We start from the raw sequence: 23,717 nt of genomic DNA, 5'->3' as shown, positions 1-23,717 counted from the left end.
AAAGGACTCAGACCATGAGAAACAACATTCTCTGGTCTGATGATTATTCTTTTTTTATTTAACCTTTATTTAACTAGGCAAGTCAGTTAACACATTCTTATTTACAATGACGTGCAAAGCGTCGCGTCCAGGGCTGTGGCGGTCATGTGATTGTCAAGCAAACAACTGTCGGTCTGATGGTAATTGACCGTTAATTAACATAAAGGGGATCCACACCTGCAAGCTGCTGATGCGTGCCTTTGAAACGTCTACATTTTAAAAGTCTAAAGTGTAATAAATCCACTTAATTGCCTGTACACCACAATAACACCAGATTATTTTAGGCAGGTGTTTCCTACGAAACATTATAATAAAAAATAATGGCACTTCTTCATATTATATGATTTTACTGTAAGAATATAATTGAACTTCGCTGAGTAAAATTCAAAGGATATTTTTCCGAGCTAGTGCGCACATGGAGAGGTTATTCTGTGTTCAGCTTTAAAAGTGATCATTTGAAACGGGTTATATGCTTGATTTTGAGTTATTTGACAACTTTAGATGTGAATGATACAAACCTTAGAATGTCTTATGAAATCAACATATATGGGCTGCATCCACTATATTGATGATGTAAAAAAAAAAAAACACATTGGGGGGAAAAAGGCATAAACCATTTCTTGTCGTATTTATGCCTAAATGTGTGAAATTAGTTTATGATTTAAAATGGCCATTTATCAGCGGGGCAGGCTTAACACCACCATCACCATTATATAATGATTAAGCTGTTATGATTTAGCATACACAATCTTGTTTATGGTTTTTATTTTTTTACTGAAGGCAACAAAAACCAGCATGGTGACATCAGCATTGCGACAAATAGTGCCTGTAGGCTACTTAGGCTTTCATATAGGAATGTTCGTATTTTCTTTTTTGTTTTTGTTTGAATGGGGAACACACGTGAGGAATAAATAAGACACTTCTAATTATGTAAATAAAAATAAGCACAATGGAAAATAAAAGTATTGGGCTCAAAGTTTAAGGTGCCTGTTGCCGATAACGGCTATTGTTTCAGTTCACTATCATAGGCTATAGCACTCGCCAAAGTTAGGCTATAAGGTTCTGATTAAGAAACACCAGCATGTTTACTATGTCGGTCTTCAGTGAAGACCGGAGAGATGTAACTATGTTCCCTGCTGTGCTGAACACCCTCTCTGACGCAGTGCTGGTAGCACAAATGCACATCTACTTTTTAGCAAGCAGAGCCAATAAAGGAAAACGACAGTGGTTATCCCGCCACCATGACGGGGTCAACAGATGTGTCCGGTTCCTTCTCTTCCGTTTACATACACTTAGGTTGGAGTCATTAAAACTCGTTTTTCAACCACTCCACAAATTTCTTGTTAACAAACTATAGTTTTGGCAAGTCGGTTAGGACATCTACTTTGTGAATGACACAAGTAATTTTTCCAACAATTGTTAGACAGATTATTTCACTTATAATTCACGGTATTACAATTCCAGTGGGTCAGAAGTTTACATACACTAAATTGACTGTGCCTATAAACAGCTTGGAAAATTCCCAAAAATTATGTCATGGCTTTAGAAGCTTCTGCTAGGCTAATTTACATAATTTTAGTCAATTGGAGGTGTACCTGTGGATGTATTTCAAGGCCTACCTTCAAACTCAGTGCTTCTTTGCATGACATCATGGGAAAATCAAAAGAAATCAGCTAAGACCTCAGATTTTTTTTTTTTAGACCTCCACAAGTCTGGTTCATCCTTGTGAGCAATTTCCAAACGCCTGAAGGTACCACGTTCATCTGTACAAACAACAGTACGCAAGTATAAACACCATGGGACCACGCAGCCGTCATACCGCTCAGGAAGGAGACGTGTTCTGTCTCCTAGAGATGAACGTACTTTGTTGCGAAAAGTGCAAATTAATCCCAGGACAACAGCAAAGGACCTTGTGAGGATGCTGGAGGAAACCGGTACAAAAGTATCTTTATCCACAGTAAAACGAGTCCTATATCGACATAACCTGAAAGGCCGCTCAGCAAGGAAGAAGCCACTGCTCCAAAACCACCATAAAAAAGCCAGACTACGGTTTGCAACTGCACATGGGGACTTTTTGGAGATTGTACTTTTTGGAGAAATGTCCTCTGGTCTGATGAAACAAAAATAGAACTGTTTGGCCATAATGACCATCGTTATGTTTGGAGGGAAAACAAGGACGCTTGCAAGCTGAAGAACACCATCCCAACCGTGAAGCACGGGGGTGGCAGCATCATGTTGTGGGGTGCTTTGCTCCAGGAGGGACTGGTGCACTTCACAAAATAGATGGCATCATGAGGACAGAAAATTATGTGGATATATTGAAGAAACATCTCAAGACATCAGTCAGGAAGTTAAAGCTTGGTCGCAAATGAGTCTCCCAAATGGTCATTGACTCCAAGCATACTTCCAAAGTTGTGGCAAAATGGCTTAAGGACAACAAAGTCAAGGTATTGGAGTGGCCATCACAAAGCCCTGACCTCAATCCCATAGAAAATTTGTGGGCAGAACTGAAAAAGCGTGTGCGAGCAAGGAGGCCTACAAACCTGACTCAGTTACACCAGCTCTGTCAGGAGGAATGGGACAAAATTCACCCAACTTATTGTGGGAAGCTTGTGGAAGGCTACCCAAAACGTTTGAGCCAAGTTAAACAATTTAAAGGCAATGCTACCAAATACTAATTGTATGTAAACTTCTGACCCACTGGGAATGTGATGAAAGAAATGAAAGCTGAAATAAATCATTCTCTCTATTATTCTGACATTTCACATTCTTAAAATAAAGTGGTGATCCTAACTGACCTAAGACAGGGAATTTTTACTAGGATTAAATGTCAGGAATTGTGAAAAACTGAGCCAAATACATTTAAACTAAAGTGTATGTAAACTTCCGACTTCAACTGTAGCGAGTCTTCTCTGTGCCGGCAATCACTCTCAAGGGTATGGGGGAGCTTTCAGGGCCAGTTTCATCTCTAAGATGATCACTAAGATTAATCTTCTTAGCCGGGGGCTGTGCACAGTCATCCCCATCTCCAGCTGTACGACAGGTGCTACCTCCGTCTACTTCCCCGAGTGCCAACATCTCCTGACGGAGGGCATCTTTTGTGCCATCCAAGCCATCTCCCACACGGCCTTTGTACCGGGGGTCAAGTAGGCAGGCCTTTGACAACAGTACCTGTAGTGCTGGTGCTTTGTACTTGTCCTGCAGGTCACTGCCCATGTTCATTTTTATATTTTTAGTTAGCTCGGAGTCGTTGGGTTTGAGAAAGAGAATCTTTCCCGTTAAAAGTCGTAAAACGGGCTTGACTGACGACACTGTCACATAGTTCTCCCCAGATAGGATATCAGTGAAGTCGGCCACAGGCTAAAGTGTGGCATTGACCGATTGCAGAACATTGATGACCTCCCATGACCGATCTAAATTATTGTGGTCTCGATCGTCAATCAATACCCGTCTTATAGCCAGGACCTGCTCCAAAACTATTTCAACCATTTGTTGTTTGGTCCCCCAACGTGTTTTACAATCCTAAGGGATGAAAAATGTTAACATTTATGAAATGCAATGGAATTCAATGGGCATATCATTCGATTTATATACAAGTTATTAATCTAGGACAAACATCTTGCTAAAGAAATTGTAGCTTGTATTTGATTTAAATAGTCTAAAATTAATAGAATGAAATGTGCACATCATTCAATTGAGATATATTGAAGGCATATTAATAGGACTAACATCTAGATAGTGAAATTGTAGCTTGTATTTGATTTAAATAGCTGAAAATGAATGGAATGCAATAGGCATATCATTTGATTGATATACACTACCATCAAAAGTTTTAGAACACCTACTCATTCAAGGGTTTTTCTTTATTTTTAATATTTTCTACGTTGTATGAAACTATGAAATAACACATATGGAATCATGTAGTAACCAAACAAGTGTTAAACAAATCAAAATATATTTATATTTTAGTTTCTTCAAATAGCCACCCTTTGCCTTGTTGACAGCTTTGCACACTCTTGATTTGTTTAACACTTTTTTGGTTACTACATGATTCCAAATGTGTTATTTCATAGTTTTGATGTCTTCACTATTATTCTACAATGTAGAAAATAGTAACAATAAAGAAAAACACTTGAATGAGTAGGTGTTCTTAAACTTTTGACCGGTAGTGTATATTGTATTAATACAAAGACCAACATCTTGATTTAAATAGCCTAAAATTAATATAATAAAATGTGCACATCATTCGTTTGAAATATATTGAAGGCCTATTAATAGCACTAACAACTTGATAATGTAGCTCATATTTGATTTGAGTAGTCTAAAATTAATGGAATGCAATGCAATTTAAGACTGAGAATGAACTAAATAAGATCACTCACCGGTATGAGCACGTGCTGGGGCATCTCAAGATCATCCTGTGCTTTATGGAGGTTTCTCCTCTTCAACCAGCTTGTGGTGAAAGTGCTGGCTAGTGTCCTACATTGCACAAGTCTTTCTGACTTGCATCAACTTTTGTGTTGGCCAGATGCAGGTTGTGTCCAAAGCAGTTAAGCCATGGCCAACCCAACTGCCTCACCACGGACACAAAGTTTGCCCCGTTGTCAGTTGTGATGCGGGACACTTCCTTCTCATCCAATGCCCACTCTGCCATCATGGACCGGAGAGCTTCACCCAGGTTGTCCTTAGTATGGTTCTCTGGCATATAGGTCGTCTCAAGACAATGGAACATGAGAGACCAATCACTGGATATGTAGTGAACAGTCAGGCTCATGTATCGAGTCATGTTTACAGTAGACCACATCTGTTGTGAGAGAGAAATTGGGTATGCCTTTAAGTTCTTGGAGAATTTCTCCCCTCACTTTCTTATACATATTGGGAACAGCCATTTGTGAAAAGAATGCTCTTGATGGTAACTCATACTGATTGTCCATTTCCTGCAATAATTCTTTAAATTATTGCTTTTCAACTGTATGAACTGGAATCTTCTCCCTTACCAAGTAGCGAGTCACATGGTCAGTTATTCTCTGCCATTTGTTGCTGTCTCGTTTGCATTTCTCCACTCGGGAGGACGCCTGCTCAACACTCAGCTGCCCCTTGCCGCACATTTTGTCGCTGGAATCTTCTCCCTTACCAAGTAGCGAGTCACATGGTCAGTTATTCTCTGCCATTTGTTGCTGTCTCGTTTGCATTTCTCCACTCGGGAGGACGCCTGCTCAACACTCAGCTGCCCCTTGCCGCACATTTTGTCGCAACCTGTTGATGTGGTAGAGGTTCCTCTTAGTTCAGCAAATTTTGCAGGGTGGTTAATTCGAAGGTGGCTTCTCAGATTTGATGTGTTTGCGTGTTAATCAATTATTTTAATCTTGCATATTCGGCAAATGCCTTCATCCAGGTTTATTGGCTGACCTCTCGCATTTGACTTCAATCCAAAAGGTGTCCAAATGGCTGTAGTTGTGTTTGGCTTGGAAACATTATCCATGACAGTGTTTTAGAATCAGTTTCCACCTGTTATTGTCAAACTGGGCCTGACGGGACAGCTCAGATCTTCCGCTCATTTCTGTCCATATGGGAAGGCATGGTTAAATCAAGGAAAGTCAATACACCAGATTTTTCAATAATGTTAGTTTCTTCGATTGCTATCTCTGCAACATAATTCAAATTCAATCATGAAGTATTTGATTTTTGATTGCATTTGCATTGATGTCAGAGTGATTAGAAGGACAATAGAGTGCTGAGTACCAGGCCATTAGCGACTTGATGACTGTTAGCAAGTGCACAGTTTTCGAGTAGCCTAGTTACATTGAATCAACGGTCATGTGGAATTTGACTGTGGTCATGACTCGTGACTGGCAGTAATACGGTCACCGTAACAGCCCTAGTCATGTCTGGAGGACAGAGAGATCCTTCATGAAAACCTGCTCCCGACCTTCCAACAGGACAACGACCCTAAGCACACAGGCAAGACAACGCAGGAGTGGCTTCGGGACAAGTATCTGAATGTCCTTGCGTGGTCCAGCCAGAGCCCGGACTTGAACCCAATCTAACATCTCTGGAGAGACCTGAAAAGAGCTGTGCAGCGACACTCCCCGTCCAAGCTGACAGAGCTTGAGAGGATCTACAGAGAAGAATGGGAGAAACTCCCCAAATACAGGTGTGCCAAGCTTGTAGCGACATACCCAAGAAGACTCGAGGCTGTAATCGCTGCCAAAGGTGCTCCAACAAAGTACTGAGTAAAGGGTCTGAATGTTTATGTAAATGTGATATTAGCGTTTTTTTATTTATAATACGTTTCCAAAAATTTCTGAAAACCCGGTTTTGCTTTGTCATCAGCATGTGTTCGTAATGGCTGGTCAGTGAAACGACCTGTCCTGATTTGTCTTTAATGAGCAAGCCTTCCTTCGTGAACTGGCCTCTGTAATATGGTATAGAATCAGCTTGATCCGCTCTGTCGAAGACGCTTGGACCTTCTTTTTTTATATTTTCAGTGGTATTGTTAACAAACACGCCCCCATAAAGAAATTGAGAATTTAAACAGGTTCAGCCCCTGGTTCGACCGTGATCTTGCAAAGTTACTCCACAAGAATTGTATTTGGCCAAATGCTCGGCACACGCATACTCAGGCTGACTGGCTATCGTTCAGGCAAATGAGAAATAGGTGCACTCAGGCTATCCGGAAGGCCAAAGTTAGTTACTTTAAGGAGCAGTTATCTCTCTGTGGGTCTAACCCCAAGAAGTTCTGGAAAACGGTTAAAGACCTGGAGAATAAACCCTCCTCCTCACAGCTGCCCATGTCCCTTAATATTGATGATGTGGTTGTTACTGACAAGAAGTACATGGCTGAGCTCTTTAATCACCACTTCATTAAGTCAGGATTCCTATTTGACTCAGCCATGCCTCCTTGCCCGTCCAACATTTCCTCATCTCCCACCCCTTCTAATGCGACTATCTTGATGCTCCTCCCTCTTTTTCCTCTGCCCCGCTACAAAGTTTCTCCCTGTAGGCAGTCACTGAGTCTGAGGTGCTAAATGAGCTCCTTAAACTTGACCCCAAAAAACCATCTGGGTCATATGGTTTAGAACCTTTTTTTCTTTAAGGTTGCTGCCCCTATCATCGACAAGCCTATCGCCAACCTTTTTAACCCGTCTCTCCTTTCTGGGGATGTTCCCATTGCTTGGAAGGCAGCCACAGTTTGTCTTTTAATTAAATGGGGAGATCAAGCTGATCCTAACTGTTATAGGCCTATTTCTATTTTGCGCTGTTTATCTAAAGTGTTGGAAAAACGTGTCAATAATTAACTGACTGGCTTTCTTGATGTCTATAGTATTCTCTCTGGTATGCAATCGGGTTTCCGCTCAGGTTATGTATGTGTCACTGCAACCTTAAAGGTCCTCAATGATGTCACAATTGCCCTTGATTCTAAGCAATGTTGTGCTGCTATTTTTATTGACTTGGCCAAAGCTTTTGATACGGTAGACCATTCCATTCTTGTTTGCCGGCTAAGGAGTATTGGTGTCTCTGAGGTGTCTTTGACCTGGTTTGCTAACTACCTCTCAAAGAGTGCAGTATATAAAGTCAGAAAATCTGCTGTCTCAGCCACTGCCTGTCACTGAGTACCCCAAGGCTCAATCCTAGGCCCCACGCTCTTCTCAATTTACATCAACAACATAGCTCAGGCAGTAGGAAGCTCTCTCATCCATTTATATGCAGATGATACAGTCTTATGCTCAGCTGGCCCCTCCCCAGATGTTGTGTTTAAATGCTCTACGACAAAGCTTTCTTAGTGTCCAACAAGCTTTCTCTACCCTTAACCTTGTTCTGAAGACCTCCAAAACAAAGGTCATGTGGTTTGGTAAGAAGAATGCCCCTCTTCCCACAGGTGTTATTACTACCTCTGAGGGTTTGGAGCTTGAGGTAGTCACCTCATACATGTACTTGGGAGTATGGCTAGACGGTGCACTGTTCTTCTCTCAGCACATATCAAAGCTGCAGGCTAAAGTTAAATCTAGACTTGGTTTCCTCTATCGTAATCGCTCCTCTTTCACCCCAGCTGCAAATTAATCCTGATTCAGATGACCATCCTACCCATGCTAGATTACGGAGACATAATTTATGGATCGGTAGGTAAGGGTGCTCTCAAGCGGCTAGATGTTCTTTACCATTCGGCCATAACATTAGCTACCAATGCTCCTTATAAGACACATCACTGCACTCTACTCCTCTGTAAACTTGTCAACTCTGTATACCTGTCGCAAGACCCACTGGTTGATGTTTATTTATAAAACCCTCTTAGGCCTCACTCCCCCCTATCTGAGATATCTACTGCAGCCCTCATCCTCCAGATACAACACCCGTTCTGCCAGTCACCTTCTGTTAAAGGTCCCCAAAGCACACACATCCCTGGTTCGCTCCTCTTTTCAGTTCACTGCAGCTAGCGACTGGAACGAGCTGCAACAAACACTCAAACTGGACCGTTTTATCTCAATCTCTTCATTCAAAGACAATCATGGACACTTTTTCTGGCAGTTGTGGCTGCTTTGTGTGATGTATTGTCTCTACCTTCTTGACCTTTGTGCTGTCGACTGTGCCCAATAATGTTTGTACCAGGTTTTGTGTTGCTACCATGCTGTGTTGTCATGTGTTGCTGCCTTGCTATGTTGTTGTCTTAGGTCTCTCTTAATGTAGTTTTGTGTTGTCTCTCTTGTTGTGATGTGTGTTTTGTCCTATATTTATATTGTATTTGTTTTTAATCCCAGGCCCCCGTCCCTGCATGAGGCCTTTTGCCTTTTGGTAGGCCGTCATTGTAAATAAGAATTTGTTCTTAACTGGCTTGCCTAGTTAAATAAAGGTTAAATAAATACAAGTATTGTCTGTAGGTTGACGAGGGGAAAAAACGATTTAATCAATTTTAGAATAAGGCTGTAATGTAACAAAATGTGGAATAAGTCAAGGGGTCTGAATACTTTCCAGATTGACTGTATATATGGATGATTTATAAAGCCAGGCACATTTAACAGTTAGGCTATTGATTATAGACCTAATTAAATTGGGGTTTCCTCTCTCCTCAATTTTATCAGACAATTAAGGCAAGGGCTGTTTCCTCTCCTACTTACCCCGCTTCTCCCTCTGCCGCATTGTACTCAACACCAATATGCTGGTTAACTTTTCTATTATTCACATAGCAACATAGGGAAAGGCAGCAACTCTACTGCGCACCGAAGATTGTTTCAGAACCGCGGACAGTGACCGCAATCCAATGCGGGAGAAAGCGCATATGTTATAAAATAATATTATATTTATTAGTGTTGCACCATTATTTTTGCATAATATAACCATGTACAATTTAAGTATCACATGTTTTAAAGTGATTGACTGTGCCATCCCCATGGCCTCCGCAATGGATTAGTCCACTGAAACAGGTGTGAATCAGACAGGTGTCTTGTGCACCATGAAGAAGAAAAAATATTTTTGCGACTGCTTGACTAAAGAAATCTTGGTCGACAAACAGCCTATCGACCAAACAATCGACCAGTCAACTAAATGGGGTCAGCCCAAAAAGTAATTCACTCACTTTTTGTCCTGGATACAAAGTGTTATATTTGGGGCAAATACAACACATTACTCAGTACCATACTCCATATTTTCAAGCATAGTTGTAGCTGCATCATGTTATGGGTATGCTTGTAATCATGAAGGTTTGGGGAGTTTTTCAGGATAAAAAAGAAACAGAATGGAGCTAAGTACAGGCAAAATCCTAGAGGAAACCCTGGTTGTCTGCTTTCCACCAGATACTGACACTTGGAGTTGAAACCTAAAACACAAGACCAAATCTACACTGGAGTTGCTTACCAAGAAGCAACTCAGTGGCAAATTAAATCTGCTTGAAAATCTATGGCAAGACCTGAACATGGTTGTCTAGCAATGATCAACAACCATTTTGACAGAATTTGTAACACAACAAATGTGGAAAAAGTCAGGCAGTGTGAATACTTTCTGAAGGCACTGTAATCTGAAACACAACCAAAACAAACTGCAAATGCAGATAAACAAGTTCATTGCGTGATAGGAATATGGGACCAAATACTAGACTTTTGACTACTTTAATACACACACAAGTGAATTTGTCAAAATACTTATGACACCTTCAAATGGGGAGACATTCCTTTCTAAATGGTGAGACAGATATGCATGAAAATAACCTGAAATAAAAGGTGACATTCTGTGCTGTCGCCTCATATGAAATGTTTGATCTCAAAATGCTGAAATATAGAGCCAAATTAAACGTATTAGCTTCACCGCCCAAATAAATACACTGGGGAGTGTATATGCCTAACTTTATAACTTTGCCTTAGCATTGATGGTGTTATTATTATCCTTGAAATTGAATACCCAAATTCTTGTGTAATTCCAATGTGATTTGTAAAACATGATATATGAACTGCCCGAATGTGCCTGTACGTGTTATTGATAAAGGCATTGTTATCTCTTTCTGTTCTTGTTTCCAGTACTCCCTCCTCTCATTGTGGTTTATCTCTTCTCTTCTTCCAGATGCTCTCGTCTCCCTCACCGTCGTCATCAGGTCAACTGTCCCAGCTTGGTGCCAGTTTATATGGCCCACAGAGTAAGCTGACTGCATCTGTTTTCAGGGTCTTTCCTACTAAGTCCATAATACATTTATGTCTGTAACAATTTGGTAGTCAAGTCATACCTGGAGCAATTTGATCATTACAAATAATTACCCGATAGACCTGATTTAAATATACCCAATTCTAAACAGACTTCAACACTATTCCCTTAGGCACTTCTTGTTGATCTCAAAATATTACTTTAAGAGATATCCAATCTATTGGTCACTTTGGAAGTTGGTAAGAGAGACCCCTGTTGACTGTTTTTATTTCTCGCGTTGCAGGTGCACTAGGCTTCTCGATAAGGGGCATGGGAAACAACACTCAGTTAAACCGCAGCTTAACGCAAGGCACCCAGCTACCGAGCCATATCACCCCCACCACGGGGGTGCCCACCATGTCCCTCCATACCCCGCCCTCGCCAAGCAGGTGTGTTTAAGAGATGAGACGTGAGACAGAGATGCTGGAGAGAGAGAATATAGCTTTGGCAATGTAAACATATGTTTCCCATGCCAATAAAGCCCATTGAATTGAGATATTCTGGAGACAGACATATAACACATAAGCCAGTGTGTTTGAATGCCATGGAATCATTATTCTGCTGCTAATTAGTTAGCCAGTCAGTTCAGTTCAGTGGTTGCAGAGCAGGACAGGACATTAGTAAAATCACCATCTGGCTTCATATCAACCCATTCTGTCCTCCCATCTATCTCCAACCCATGATGTGTCCTCCGCAGGGGGATCCTGCCGATGAACTCGAGGAACATGCTGAACCACTCCCAGGTGGGCCAGGGTATCGGGATGGTCAGCAGCAGGACCAACAGCATGGGCAGCTCAGGGCTGGGCAGCCCCATCCGCAGCTCCCCCAGCATCATCTGTATGCCCAAACAGCAGCCTGCACGGCAGCCCTTCACCATCAACAGGTACACACTCACACGGTCTGGCTGGCCATACAATTGAAAGATCTGCTGTTCTCAACTCTGTATAAAAGTATAAATCAATCATTTTTTGTGATGATTGGAAATAGATATTAAGGTGCTCCAGTTGGAGGCTAAAGTTGTCCTCTGTATTTCTGTAGCATGTCAGGATTCGGGATGAACCGAAACCAGGCGTTTGGGATGAACAACTCGTTATCAAGCAACATCTTCAATGGCACAGGTTAGTAGTGTGTCACTTCATAATAACCAACTATCTGATGCTCAGTCTGGCCATTGAATGATACATCACACTCAGCTTGGTTTTACCTGTATGTTTTTGTTGCCAAGTTTTTATAACGTTCACTTACCTATCCATTCACACAATCTATAAGACACACAGTCAGCATGAATAGTAACATACATTTATCTACCCATATGGCTTTCTTACAAGTCTTTAACCCTCCCTCTCACAGACGGTAGTGAAAACGTGACGGGGCTAGACCTGTCCGACTTCCCTGCGTTAGCAGACAGGAGTCGGAGGGAAGGAAGTGGAAACCCAACGCCGCTACTCAACCCACTAGCTGGAAGGGCCCCCTATGGTAAGAAGTCTTTATAGCGCACTAGTAAGGATTTAGAATTGTGTACTAATCTAGGCGGGCTACCTATAGTAAGGGCTCAACATAGTGCACTAGAAAGAAGGGCTCATTGTTAATGCACTAGGCTTGGATGCTAAAGGCACTTGGCAGTGCATGTGTAAAAAGCATCAGACTCATCACGTTACTGTGGGCCAGTCAGTACTGCTAGACACATTCTCATTGTAAATACTTAGTTCACTTGTCTCTCTTCAAATATTAACAGTGGCGAGTCATGTGATGAAGAAAGGGAAAAGGCCTTCTCCAATGGTGTATCTATATGTATATATAACCCAAAGCTAAACTTCTTTCTCATTGTGGTGATTTATTTAAGAAGCCTCTTCTCTTCATCTCATGACCTCATCAGTTGGCATGGTGACGAAGCCATCGAACGAGCCGACGCAGGATTTCTCCATCCACAACGAGGACTTCCCTGCACTGCCTGGTCCCAACTACAAGGACTCCACGTTGAGCAATGACGACAGCAAGACAGTGAGTCACGCAGACAGACAGGCTTACTTTAGCCTGGTTGTCAGTCTGTTTTCCTTGGTCATTGTCATGCCAAACATGGATAAAGCTGAAACGAACAGGCAACCAGGCAAGGCCTCCTTATATTGAGCAGCAACAGCTACTGCATATTCAAGTGTTTCACCTTATATATATATATAATGGCGCCGGACGGGATGGCCGCCGTTTTACGGGCTCCTAACCAACTGTGCTATTTGGTTTGTTTTTTCGCATTGTTTGTAACTTACTTTGTACATAAAGTTGCTACTACCGTCTCTTATGACCGAAAAGAGCTTCTGGACATCAGAACAGCAATTACTCACCTCGAACTGGACAAAGATTTTTGTCTTTAATGAGTCTGACGCAAAGGATATACTGCTCTCCGGAGAACAGGCCCAAACCCCGTCATTTGCATGAAGAAAAGGCGGAGATACAGAGGGAGAAGGTCAGGGTGCCTTGTTAGGAAAACAAGCTCGATGATCTACCGTCGCGACTATCCTATCAACGGGGCATTAAAACTTCTTATGGCTGCAATCCCGTTAACGGGATGATATGACAACAGCCAGTGAAAGTGCAGGGCGCCAAATTCAAACAACAGAAATCTCATAATTAAAATTCCTCAAACATACATGTATCTCATACCATTTTAAAGGTAATCTTGTTGTTAATCCCACCAAAGTGTCCGATTTTCAAATAGGCTTTACAGTGAAAGCACCACAAACGATTATGTTAGGTCACCACCAACTCAAAGAAAAATTCAGCCATTTTTCCAGCCAAAGAGAGGAGTCACAAAAAGCACAAATAGAGATAAAATGAATCACTAACCTTTGATGATCTTCATCAGATGACACTCATAGGACTTCATATTACACAATACATATATGTCTTGTTCGATTAAGTTCATATTTATATCCAAAAACCTCCGTTTACATTGGCGCCATATTCAGAAATGCCTCCAAAATATCCGGAGAAATTGCAGAGAGCCACGTCAAATAACAGAAATACTCATCATAAACTTTGATGAAAGATACATGTTTTACATAGAAAAGATACACTTGTTCTTAATGCAACCGCTGTCAGATTTCAAAAAGCTTTACGGCAAAAGCACAATATTCAATAATCTGAAAACAGCGTTCAGCCACAAAAGCAAGCCATACAGTTACCCGCCCAAATTGTGCAGTCAACAAAACTCATAAAAAGCAATATAAATCTTCACTTACCTTTGCTGATCTTCGTCGGAATGCACTCCCAGGACTCCCACTTCCACAAGAAATGTTCGGGTTTTTTTCGGTAATGTCCATCATTTATGTCCAAACAGCTATTTTTGACGCGTGTTTGGTATACAAATCCAACGTCAGGGAAGCGCGTTCACTAAAACCTGACGAAATGTCCAAAAGTTCCGTAACAGTCAGTAGAAACATGTCAAACGATGTATTGAATCAATCTTTAGTATGTTTTTACCATAAATCTTGAATAACTTTCCAACCGGAGAATTACATTGACTTCAGATGAGCGATGGAACGGAGCTCCCTCATGTGAACGTGCATGGTCAAAGAATGGTCACCTCATGGCAGACCTGACTAATTCTCTTCTCATCCGGCCCCCCTTCACAGTAGAGTCATCAGACAAAGTTCTACAGACTGTTGACATCTAGTGGAAGCCGTAGGAAGAAAACTCATCCATATCTCGCTGTGATTTCAATGGGAGCTTGGTTGAAAATCGACCAACCTCAGAATTTCCACTTCCTGTTTGGATTTTTTTCTCAGGTTTTTGCCTGCCATATGAGTTCTGTTATACTCACAGACATAATTCAAACAGTTTTAGATACTTCAGAGTGTTTTCTATCCAATACTAATAATAATATGCATATATTAGCAACTATGACTGAGGAGCAGGCTGTTTACTCTGGGCACCTCTGTGCACCTTTCATCCAAGCTACTCAATACTGCCCCTGCAGCCATAAGAAGTTAAAAACAGTAATATCTTATGTTTCACTGAGTCGACGACACGGATAATATAGAGCTGGCTGGGTTTTCCGTGCATTGGCAGGACAGAGCAGCTACGTCTGGTAAGACGAGGGGCGGGGGTGTGTGTCTTTGTCAATAACAACTGGTGCGCGATGTCTAATATTAAAGAAGTCTCAAGGTATTGCTCGCCTGAGGTAGAGTACCTCATGATAAGCTGTAGACCACACTATCTACCAAGAGAGTTCTCATCTATATTATTCGTGGCCTTTTATTTACCTCCACAAACCGATACTGGCACTAAGGCCGCACTCAACGAGCTGTAAATGCTCATCCAGAAGCGGCGCTCCTAGTGGCCGGGGACTTTAATGCAGGCATACTTTAAATCCGTTTGACCTTAAATCCGTTTTACCTCATTTCTACCAGTATGCTACATGTGCATCCAGAGGAAAAAAAACTCTAGACCACCTTTACTCCACACACAGAGACTTATTCCTGCTTACAAGCTAAAACTAAAGTAAGAAGTACCAGTGACTCGCTCTATACGGAAGTGGTCAGATGACGTGGATGCTACTCTACAGGATTGTTTTGCTAGCATAGACTGGAATATGTTCTGTGATTCATCTAATGGCATTGAGGAGTATACCACCTCAGTCACCAGCTTCATCAATAAGTGCGTTGACGACGTCGTCCCCACAGTGGCCGTACGTACATATCCCAACCAGAAGCCATGGATTACAGGCAACCTCCGCACCGAACCAAAGGCTAGAGCTGCCGCTTTCAAGGAGCTTGAAGTGCTTTCACTGACATTTTCAACCTCTCCCTGACCAAGTCTGTAATACCCACATGAGACAGCCTATAGGGAGGAGGTCAGAGACCTGGCAGTGTGGTGCCAGGACAACCTCCTCTCCCTCAATGTGAGCAAGACAAAGGAGTTGTTCATAGACTACAGGAAAAGGATGGCCGAACAGGCCCCCATTAACATAAACAGAGCTGTGGTGGAGCGAGTCGAGAGTTTCAAGTTCCTTGGTATCCACATTACCAACAAACTATCATGGTCCAAACACACCAAGACAGTCGTGAAGAGGGCACGACAACACCTTTCCCCCTCAGGAGACTGAAAAGATGTGACATGGATCCCCAGATCCTCAAAAAGTTCTACAGCTGCGCTATCGAGAGCATCCTGACCAGTTGCATCACCGCCTGGTATGGCAACTGCTCAGCATCCGACCGTAAGGCACTACAGTTGGTAGTGCGTACGGACCAATACATTACTGGGGCCAAGCTTCCTGCCATCCAGGACCTGTATACTAGGCGGTGTCAGAGGAAGGCCCATAAAATTGGCAACGACTCTAGTCACCCAAGTCATAGACTGTTCTCTCTGCTACCTCACGGCAAGCGGTAGTGGAGCGCCAAGTCTAGGTCCAATTGGCCCCATAACAGCTTCTACCTCCAAGCTATAAGACTGCTGAACAATTAACCAAATGGCCACCTGGACTATTTACATTGACCCCCTCCCCCCTTTGTTTTTACACTGCTGCTACTCGCTGTTTAATATCTATGCATAGTCACTTTACCCCAACCTACATGTACAAACTACCTCGACTAACCTGTACCCCCGCACATTGACTCGGTACCCCCTGTATATAGCCTCGCTATTGTTATGTAATTTTATTGTTACTTTTTGTTTACTTAAGGTTATTTAGTAAATATTTTCTAAATTCTTGAACTGCATTTTTGGTTAAGGGCTTGTAAGTAAGCATTTCACGGTAAGGTCTACACCTGTTGTTTTCGGCACATGTGACAAATACAATTTGATTTGATTTAGTTAGAAGAGCGGACATCTTATATTAAAAGCAAAGTTCAATGATGTCATGTGGGTTATAGATGTAATAAAAATAAGATGATTATTAATTCATTTGTTTCTTGCTTTGTTCAGAACCTAAACTCTACAGGCAAGAGCACGTCCATTGCAGATGGGCCTATGTTCCCCGGAGACAAGACGCCCTCAGCACAGAACAACAACCAGAAGAAAGGGATCCAGGTGTTACCTGACGGTGAGCCTTCTCAACCAATCACACCTCTCCGTCTCGACCTGGGTGGGTTTTGAGATGGTTTCTGCATGACTGTTGGCCAGTCGTGATGTCCAAATTTGCACTAGCTGGAGGGAAAGCTCTACTTCTTGATTATTTTGTGTTGATTTTCCTACATCTGTAGGACGGGTGACGAACATTCCCAGGGGAATGGTGACGGACCAGTTTGGAATGATCGGCTTGCTGACATTTATTCGAGCGGCGGAGACGGACCCAGGCATGGTGCACCTGGCGCTGGGGAGTGACCTCACAACACTGGGACTCAACCTCAACTCTCCAGAGTAAGATGGCTTCCCTGTCTCAATATTAGGTTGAAGGGATACATAAATCAAAAATCTAAGTTAAGTCCACGTTGAGAGTAACATGTCCCTTCCTCTCCTGACAGAAACCTGTACCCCAAGTTTGCTTCCCCCTGGGCATCAGCACCGTGTCGACCTCAAGACATTGGTAAGACATTATGCTGACCACACGCACACTGACACGCACACTGACACACACCAAGACTCACACCAAGACACATACACCTGTGCAGACACAAAGATGGCGCCGAAGAACATGGCTGACGTTTTACATTCTCCCAACCAATTGTGCTATTTTGTTATTTTTTGTGTGTTTTGTGTAACTTCTTTTTTAACTTATTGTGTACATAATATTACTGCTAACTTCTGGACATCAGAAAAGCGATTACTCACAGCGGACTGTAGGAAACTTTTTTTCCTTTAACGAGTCCGACGAGAAGGATATCCTGCTTTCAGTGGAACAGGCCCAGATCTACGCCTTTTGCGCAAAGAAAAGATGCCGGAAAAGAGGCCGCAGATCGGGCAGCCTTCTGAGAATCCGGAGGCAAGCAAGTAACTCCCATTGACTTCCAATGTTCTTGCTAACATGCAATCATTGGAAAATAAAACTGATGACCTACGATTAAGATTATCCTACCAACGGGACATTAAAAACTGTAACATCTTATGTTTCACTGAGACGTGGCTGAATGAAGATACGGACAATATAGAGCTAGCAGGATTTTCCATGCATCGGCAAAAACAGAGACGCTACCTTTGGTAAGACGAGGGGTGGGGGTATGTGTCTTTTTGTCAATAACAGCTGGTGTGTGATGTCTAATATTAAAGACGTCTCGAGGTATTGCTCACCTGAGGTAGAGTGCCTCATGATAAGCTGTAGACCACACTCTACCAAGAGAGTTCTCATCTGTATTATTCATTGCTGTCTATTTACCACCACAAAGTGAAGCTGGCACTAAGACCGCTCTCAACCAACTCTATAAGGCCATAAGCAAAGAAGAAAATGCTCACCCAGAAGCGGCGCTCCTAGTGGCCAGGGACTTTAATGCAGGCAAACTTAAATCAGTTTTACCAAATTTTTACCAGCATGTCACATGTACAAGCAGGGGGAAAAAACCCTAGACCACCTTTACTCCACACACAGAGATGCATACAAAGCTCTCCCCCGCCCTCCATTTGGAAAATCTGACCATAATTATATCCTCCTGATTCCTGCTTACAAGGTAATACTAAAGTAGGAAGTACCAGTGACTCGCTCTATACGGAAGTGGTCAGATGACGCGGAAGCTACAGGATTGTTTTGCTAGCACAGACTGGAATATGTTCCATGATTCATATATGTTCCAGTACGTACATATCCCAACCAGAAGCCATGGATTACAGGCAACATCCCCACCGAGCTAAAGGCTAGAGCTGCCGCTTTCAAGGAGTGGGAGACTAATCTGGACCCTTATAAGAAATCCCGTTATGCCCTCAAACGAACCATCAAACAAGCCAAGCGTCAATAGAGGATTAAGATTGAATCCTACTACACCGGCTCTGACGCTCGTCGGATGTGGCAGGGCTTGAAAACTATTACGGACAACAAAGGGAAACCCAGACGCGAGCTGCCCAGTGACGCGAGCCTACCAGACGAGCTAAATGCCTTTTATGCTCGCTTTCTCGGTAGCCGATGTGAACAAAAGCTTTAAACAGGTCAACATTCACAAAGCCGCTGGGCCAGACGGATTCCCAGGACGTCTACTCAAAGCATGCGTGAACCAACTGTCAAGTGTCTTCACTGACATTTTCAACCTCTCCCTGACCGAGTCTGTAATACCTACATGTTTCAAGCAGACCACCGTAGTCCCTGTCCCCAAGGAAGCAAAGGTAACCTGCCTAAATGATTACTGCCCTGTGGCACTCAAGTCGGTAGCCATGAAGTGCTTTGAAAGGCTGGTCATGGCTCACATCAACAGCATCCTCCTGGAAACCCTAGACCCTCTCCAATTCACATACTGCCCCAACAGATCCACAGATGAAGCAATGTCAATTGCACTGCACTCTCTCACCTGGACAAAAGGAACACCTATGTGAGAATGCTGTTCATTGACTACAGCTCAGAGTTCAACACCATAGTGCCCACGAAGCTCATCACTAAGTTAAGGACTCTGGGACTAAACACCTCCCTCTGGACTTCCTGAAGGGCTGCCCCCAGGTGGTAAGAGTAGGCAACAACACATCTGCCATGCTGATCCTTAACACTGGGGCCCCTCAAGGGTGTGTACTTAGTCCCCTCCTGTATTCCCTGTTCACCCACGACTGTGTGGCCAAACACGACTCCAACACCATCATTAAGTTTGCTGACGACACAACAGTGGTAGGCCTGATCACCGACAACAATGAGACAGCCTATAGGGAGGAGGTCAGAGAGCTGACAGTGTGGTGCCAGGACAACAACCTCTCCCTCAGTGTAAGCAAGACTAAGGAGCTGATCGTGGACTACAGGAAAAGACGGGCCGAACAGGCCCCCATTAACATCGACGGGGCTGAAGTAGAGCGGGTCGAGAGTTTCAAGTTCCTTGGTGTCCGCATCAGCAACGAACTATCATGGTCCAAACACCCCAAGACAGTCATGAAGAGGGCACGACAAAACCTCTTCCCCCTCAGGAGACTGAAAAGATTTGGCATGGGCCCCCAGATCCTCATGGTTCTACAGCTGCACCATCGAGAGCATCCTGACCGGTTGCATCACCGCCTGGTATGGCAACTGCTCGGACACCTGACTGTAAGGCGCTACAGAGGGTAGTGCGAACAGCCCAGTACATCACTGGGGCCAAGCTTCCTGGCATCCAGGACCTAGGCGGTGTCAGAGGAAAGCCCATAAATTTGTCAGAGACTCCAGTCACCCAAGTTATAGACTTTTTTTCCCTGCTACTGCATGGCAAACGGTACCGGAGCACCAAGTCTAGGACCAAAAGGCTCCATAACAGCTTCTACCCCCAAGCCATAAGACTGCTAAACAATTCATAAAATCGCCACCGGACAATTTCCACCCCCCCCCCTTTGTACACTGCTGGTTGTTTGTTACCTATGCATAGTCACTTTGACCCCACCTACATGTACGGATTACCTCAACTAGCCTGTACCCCCGCACACTGACTCTGTACCGGTGCCCCCTGTATATAGCCTCGTTATTCTTATTGTGTTACTTCTTATTTTAGTCTACTTGGTAAATTTCTTCTTCTTGAACTGCACTGTTGGTTAAGGGCTTGTAAGTAAGCATTTCACGGTAAAGTCTACACTTGTTGTATTCGGCGCATGTGACAAATAAAGTTTGATTTGACCAGGATAGTCCACTCATTTGCCACAGTTGCCACTCTATTCCACCAAGACGCACACACACCCGCACCCCGCACTGAGCCTTTTGGTGACCCTGGTGCCGCCTCTCTTTCAGACTTCCACGTCCCGTCTGAGTACTTAACCAACATTCACATACGGGACAAGGTAGGTGATAAATCAGTAATCTAACCAGTTTGTGTAACACCCCTTTTCATGTGGCATTGATCTTATGCTCTTGAAGAAAGCACAATGTCATCATTGGAACGAATGATGGTGTTGATTAAGATATGTTTCTCCTCAGCTGGCAGCTATTAAACTGGCTCGTTATGGTGAAGACCTGTTGTTCTATCTGTACTACATGAACGGAGGAGACCTGCTACAGCTCCTGGCAGCAGTAGAGCTGTAAGTAGCACATCCAAACTACTACTGAAGGCATTTAACTTACTTTGTAGTATAGAGTCTCTTGCTCATCTTTTATTTAGAAATGATCAGACTCCTCTCAAAAGTGATTTTTAGAGATTTTACTTCACCTTAACTCCCAGCATCACTTTTTGGTTTTCTTCCAATAGTTGTCCAAAGTACCACAGTTCTTTCCATAGGTTGTTATCAATAAGCGATTTGTGCGTATTTTCTTTGACTTGACTGTGCAGTAATGGGATTTCTCTCTCTCCTGCCTGTGCCTGGTGTTGGTGCAGCTTCAATCGGGACTGGCGGTACCACAAGGAGGAGCGGGTGTGGATCACGCGGGCGCCGGGTATGGAGCCCACACTAAAGACCAACACCTACGAGAGGGGAACCTACTACTTCTTTGATTGTCTTAACTGGAGGAAGGTAGCCAAGGTAAAGGTATTGGCTTTAGTATCTACCCTCAATCAATACACTAAACATTAAAGGGATAGTCCGGGATTTTGGCAATCTACTTCCCAAAAATCAGATTAACTCTAGTATACAATTTTTGTCTCAGCGTCCAGTATGAAGGAAGTTAGATGTAGTTTTGTGAGCCAATGTGAACTACAGTTAGTGCAATGCTAACCAGAGTTAGCATGCTAGCTGTTCTCATAGACGTCCAGTCATTGTGCTAACGCTAGTTAGAAATTGCGCTAAAGCTAGTTATCATTTTTCTTCAAACTGCACACAGAGATATAAAAATGGTATCCTCGAGATCATCTTACTTTGGGGAAGTAGATAAAGGGCTTCATTGCCAAAATCGTGAACTATCCCTTTAAGAGAAAGCATTATCTGTGTGTGCCTTTTTAGATTTAGATGTATGCCATGAGTTGTGAATCTCCTTTGATGGAGTTACGTGGTTTACGTACTAGTTTTGTCTTGGGAACTTTTATGAGTTTTTAACTTTGCTTCTGACCCTCAAGAAAGGCTTGTAAAAAGGCTCAAGGTAGGCCTTCAGTATCTCTCGGTTACTGGTGATGTCACACTGGGTTTTTAGTTCTTGATTATCAATAGTCTCACTCGGGTCATATAAACTCAGCAGGAGTCTTCCATTACTGATTGTGTGTTCTCAATCCCTTTAGGAGTTCCACCTGGAGTACGACAAGCTAGAAGAGAGGCCCCACGTCCCGTCTACCTTCAACTACAACCCAGCCCAGCAGGCCTTCTGAGGCCCAGTACAGTATAGTCCCAGGGTTACTGCTGTCCCTGCACCCCTCCCTCCCAGCCTGAGGAGGGTGTTGTGGCCCAGGCATCCATCCTGGTTTTTATTCCTTGAGGATCTGGTTAAAATGACTGCAGAGGAGGTCCTCACCACCGCATAAGGGTGGGGAAAACTGAGCCCTGCCTTTCCCAAATGATGTGCTGCCCAAACACCTCCACTTGTTCTGTTTTTATTCCTTTAATGTCCTTGTTTTTTGAGGTGGGAGTTGAGCAGGGTCTGTGTTTTGTTTACCTCTGAATCAGAAGACTGACTATACCGGCACACTTTACAGTGACAAAACAAGGGTTATGACACATTTTCATCAACAAAAAAGTGACAACGGTGGGGAAGGCTAAACCAACAAGTACCATCCCACACGTGAGAACGAAAGGGGCCGGAAGAAATGCAATGTTCGTTGCTGCACTATTTAGTAATAAAAGAACACAAAGATTGTTTGTGCTTTTTTATGTGAAAACACTCCCTCGTATTTTGTTTTGGAAAGATCAGCAGCCTGTCTACACCTCTCTCTCTCTACTTCTCCTCTCTTTCCATCTCTCCTCTTGTACATTCCCTCTTTTCTCCTCAACCGGCCCCACATCTTTCTTTCCTTTTGACGGGTATTTTCTGTCTGGCTTCAAAATAGACACAGATCGGATACTTTTTTTAGTGAATGTTCTCACAACCTGTGGACAACCCGTACAAGGGTTGTTAGAATACCTACCCAGCTTCATTGTTCCAGAGCAAGCAAAACACTTTCCAGTCTTTGTTACGATTTTGTAATAAACGTGTAAAAAAAAAAATATATTTTTATGTTTGAACATCACATGTATACTGATATGTATGTATGAATCTGTATATGTATGTGTGTATATATATATATATATATATGTATATGTATATATATGTGTGTGTGTGTGTGTGTATATATATATATATATATATATATATTTTGGAGAGAAAAAATTGCTCTGCCTTGTACCTCGTTTTTAGGAGGTCAGCGTGGATAAAATAGGACATTTCTGTATCTGCTGGTCAGGGCGTCGCACTCGGAGCCGTGAGCACTTACGACGAAGAATTACAAATAAAAAGACAAAAAAGGAAATACCTGATTCTCAGCTAAAACAAGGAAATCCACCCCCAAACAAACCAACTAATCAGTCCAAAGCAAGAGGACAGACGGACACATTTCACTTAAAGCTGTTTAAACAGCAGCATTTCGTAGGAAATGGAAAAGTGAATAATTTTAAGAATAATGAATACAGATCAATCTTGTATTTTCTGACGTTCAAAGCCTCTTTTCTTTGTAATAAAGCAGAAAAGGCTTTCCTGAACTACTATTGTGTGGCGTCTGGTTTCTGAGGGAAGGAGACATTTTTGACCTTCACGAGTCTGGATGAAAACCAAACAAATTTGGCACAATATATATGAAATTATATCCCCCTTCAAGTGGTCCTTGCAATTGTATATGTATTATCTGTGTATTACTGACCTACTGATACACATCATTTAAGGGCCAGTCACAGACAGGACCATCCATCTCCGGTCCAGTGGAATTTAATGACAGAAGGAGTAGGGAGGGATGGAATGTGTAGGGCTAATACAGAGCCTTCAGAAAGTATTCAGACCCCTTGACTTTTTACAAATGTTACTTTACAGCAGGGCTGCCCAACCC

General features: G+C 42.8%; 1 protein-coding gene across 7 annotated transcripts in view; it reads left to right on the top strand.

Moving 5' to 3' along the window:
* The window catches only part of LOC120066145 (CCR4-NOT transcription complex subunit 2-like), a 29,136-nt gene extending 5,757 nt beyond the window's left edge, over positions 1-23,379 (top strand). Inside the window, exons 3-15 of one of the 7 annotated variants that reach the window (XM_039017298.1) lie at positions 10,588-10,660; positions 10,949-11,093; positions 11,402-11,587; positions 11,743-11,822; positions 12,055-12,180; positions 12,581-12,705; positions 16,624-16,741; positions 16,902-17,058; positions 17,163-17,224; positions 20,513-20,562; positions 20,699-20,799; positions 21,093-21,237; positions 21,927-23,379. In XM_039017298.1, coding sequence (XP_038873226.1) covers positions 10,588-10,660; positions 10,949-11,093; positions 11,402-11,587; positions 11,743-11,822; positions 12,055-12,180; positions 12,581-12,705; positions 16,624-16,741; positions 16,902-17,058; positions 17,163-17,224; positions 20,513-20,562; positions 20,699-20,799; positions 21,093-21,237; positions 21,927-22,013 — 1,455 coding nt within the window. In that variant the 3' untranslated portion in view covers positions 22,014-23,379. Of the gene's footprint in view, positions 1-10,587; positions 10,661-10,948; positions 11,094-11,401; positions 11,588-11,742; positions 11,823-12,054; positions 12,181-12,547; positions 12,706-16,623; positions 16,784-16,901; positions 17,059-17,162; positions 17,225-20,512; positions 20,563-20,698; positions 20,800-21,092; positions 21,244-21,926 lie in introns of those variants that run through there. The other 6 variants (XM_039017296.1, XM_039017294.1, XM_039017297.1 and 3 more) reach the window with 6 other exon arrangements.
* Positions 23,380-23,717: the final 338 nt, after the last annotated feature.

This window comes from Salvelinus namaycush, chromosome 21 (assembly GCF_016432855.1).
Source record: "Salvelinus namaycush isolate Seneca chromosome 21, SaNama_1.0, whole genome shotgun sequence".
NCBI classification, from domain to species: Eukaryota; Metazoa; Chordata; class Actinopteri; order Salmoniformes; family Salmonidae; genus Salvelinus; species Salvelinus namaycush.
Note: the sequence above shows the minus strand (reverse complement) of the source record. Positions and strands in the feature narration are given on the sequence as shown.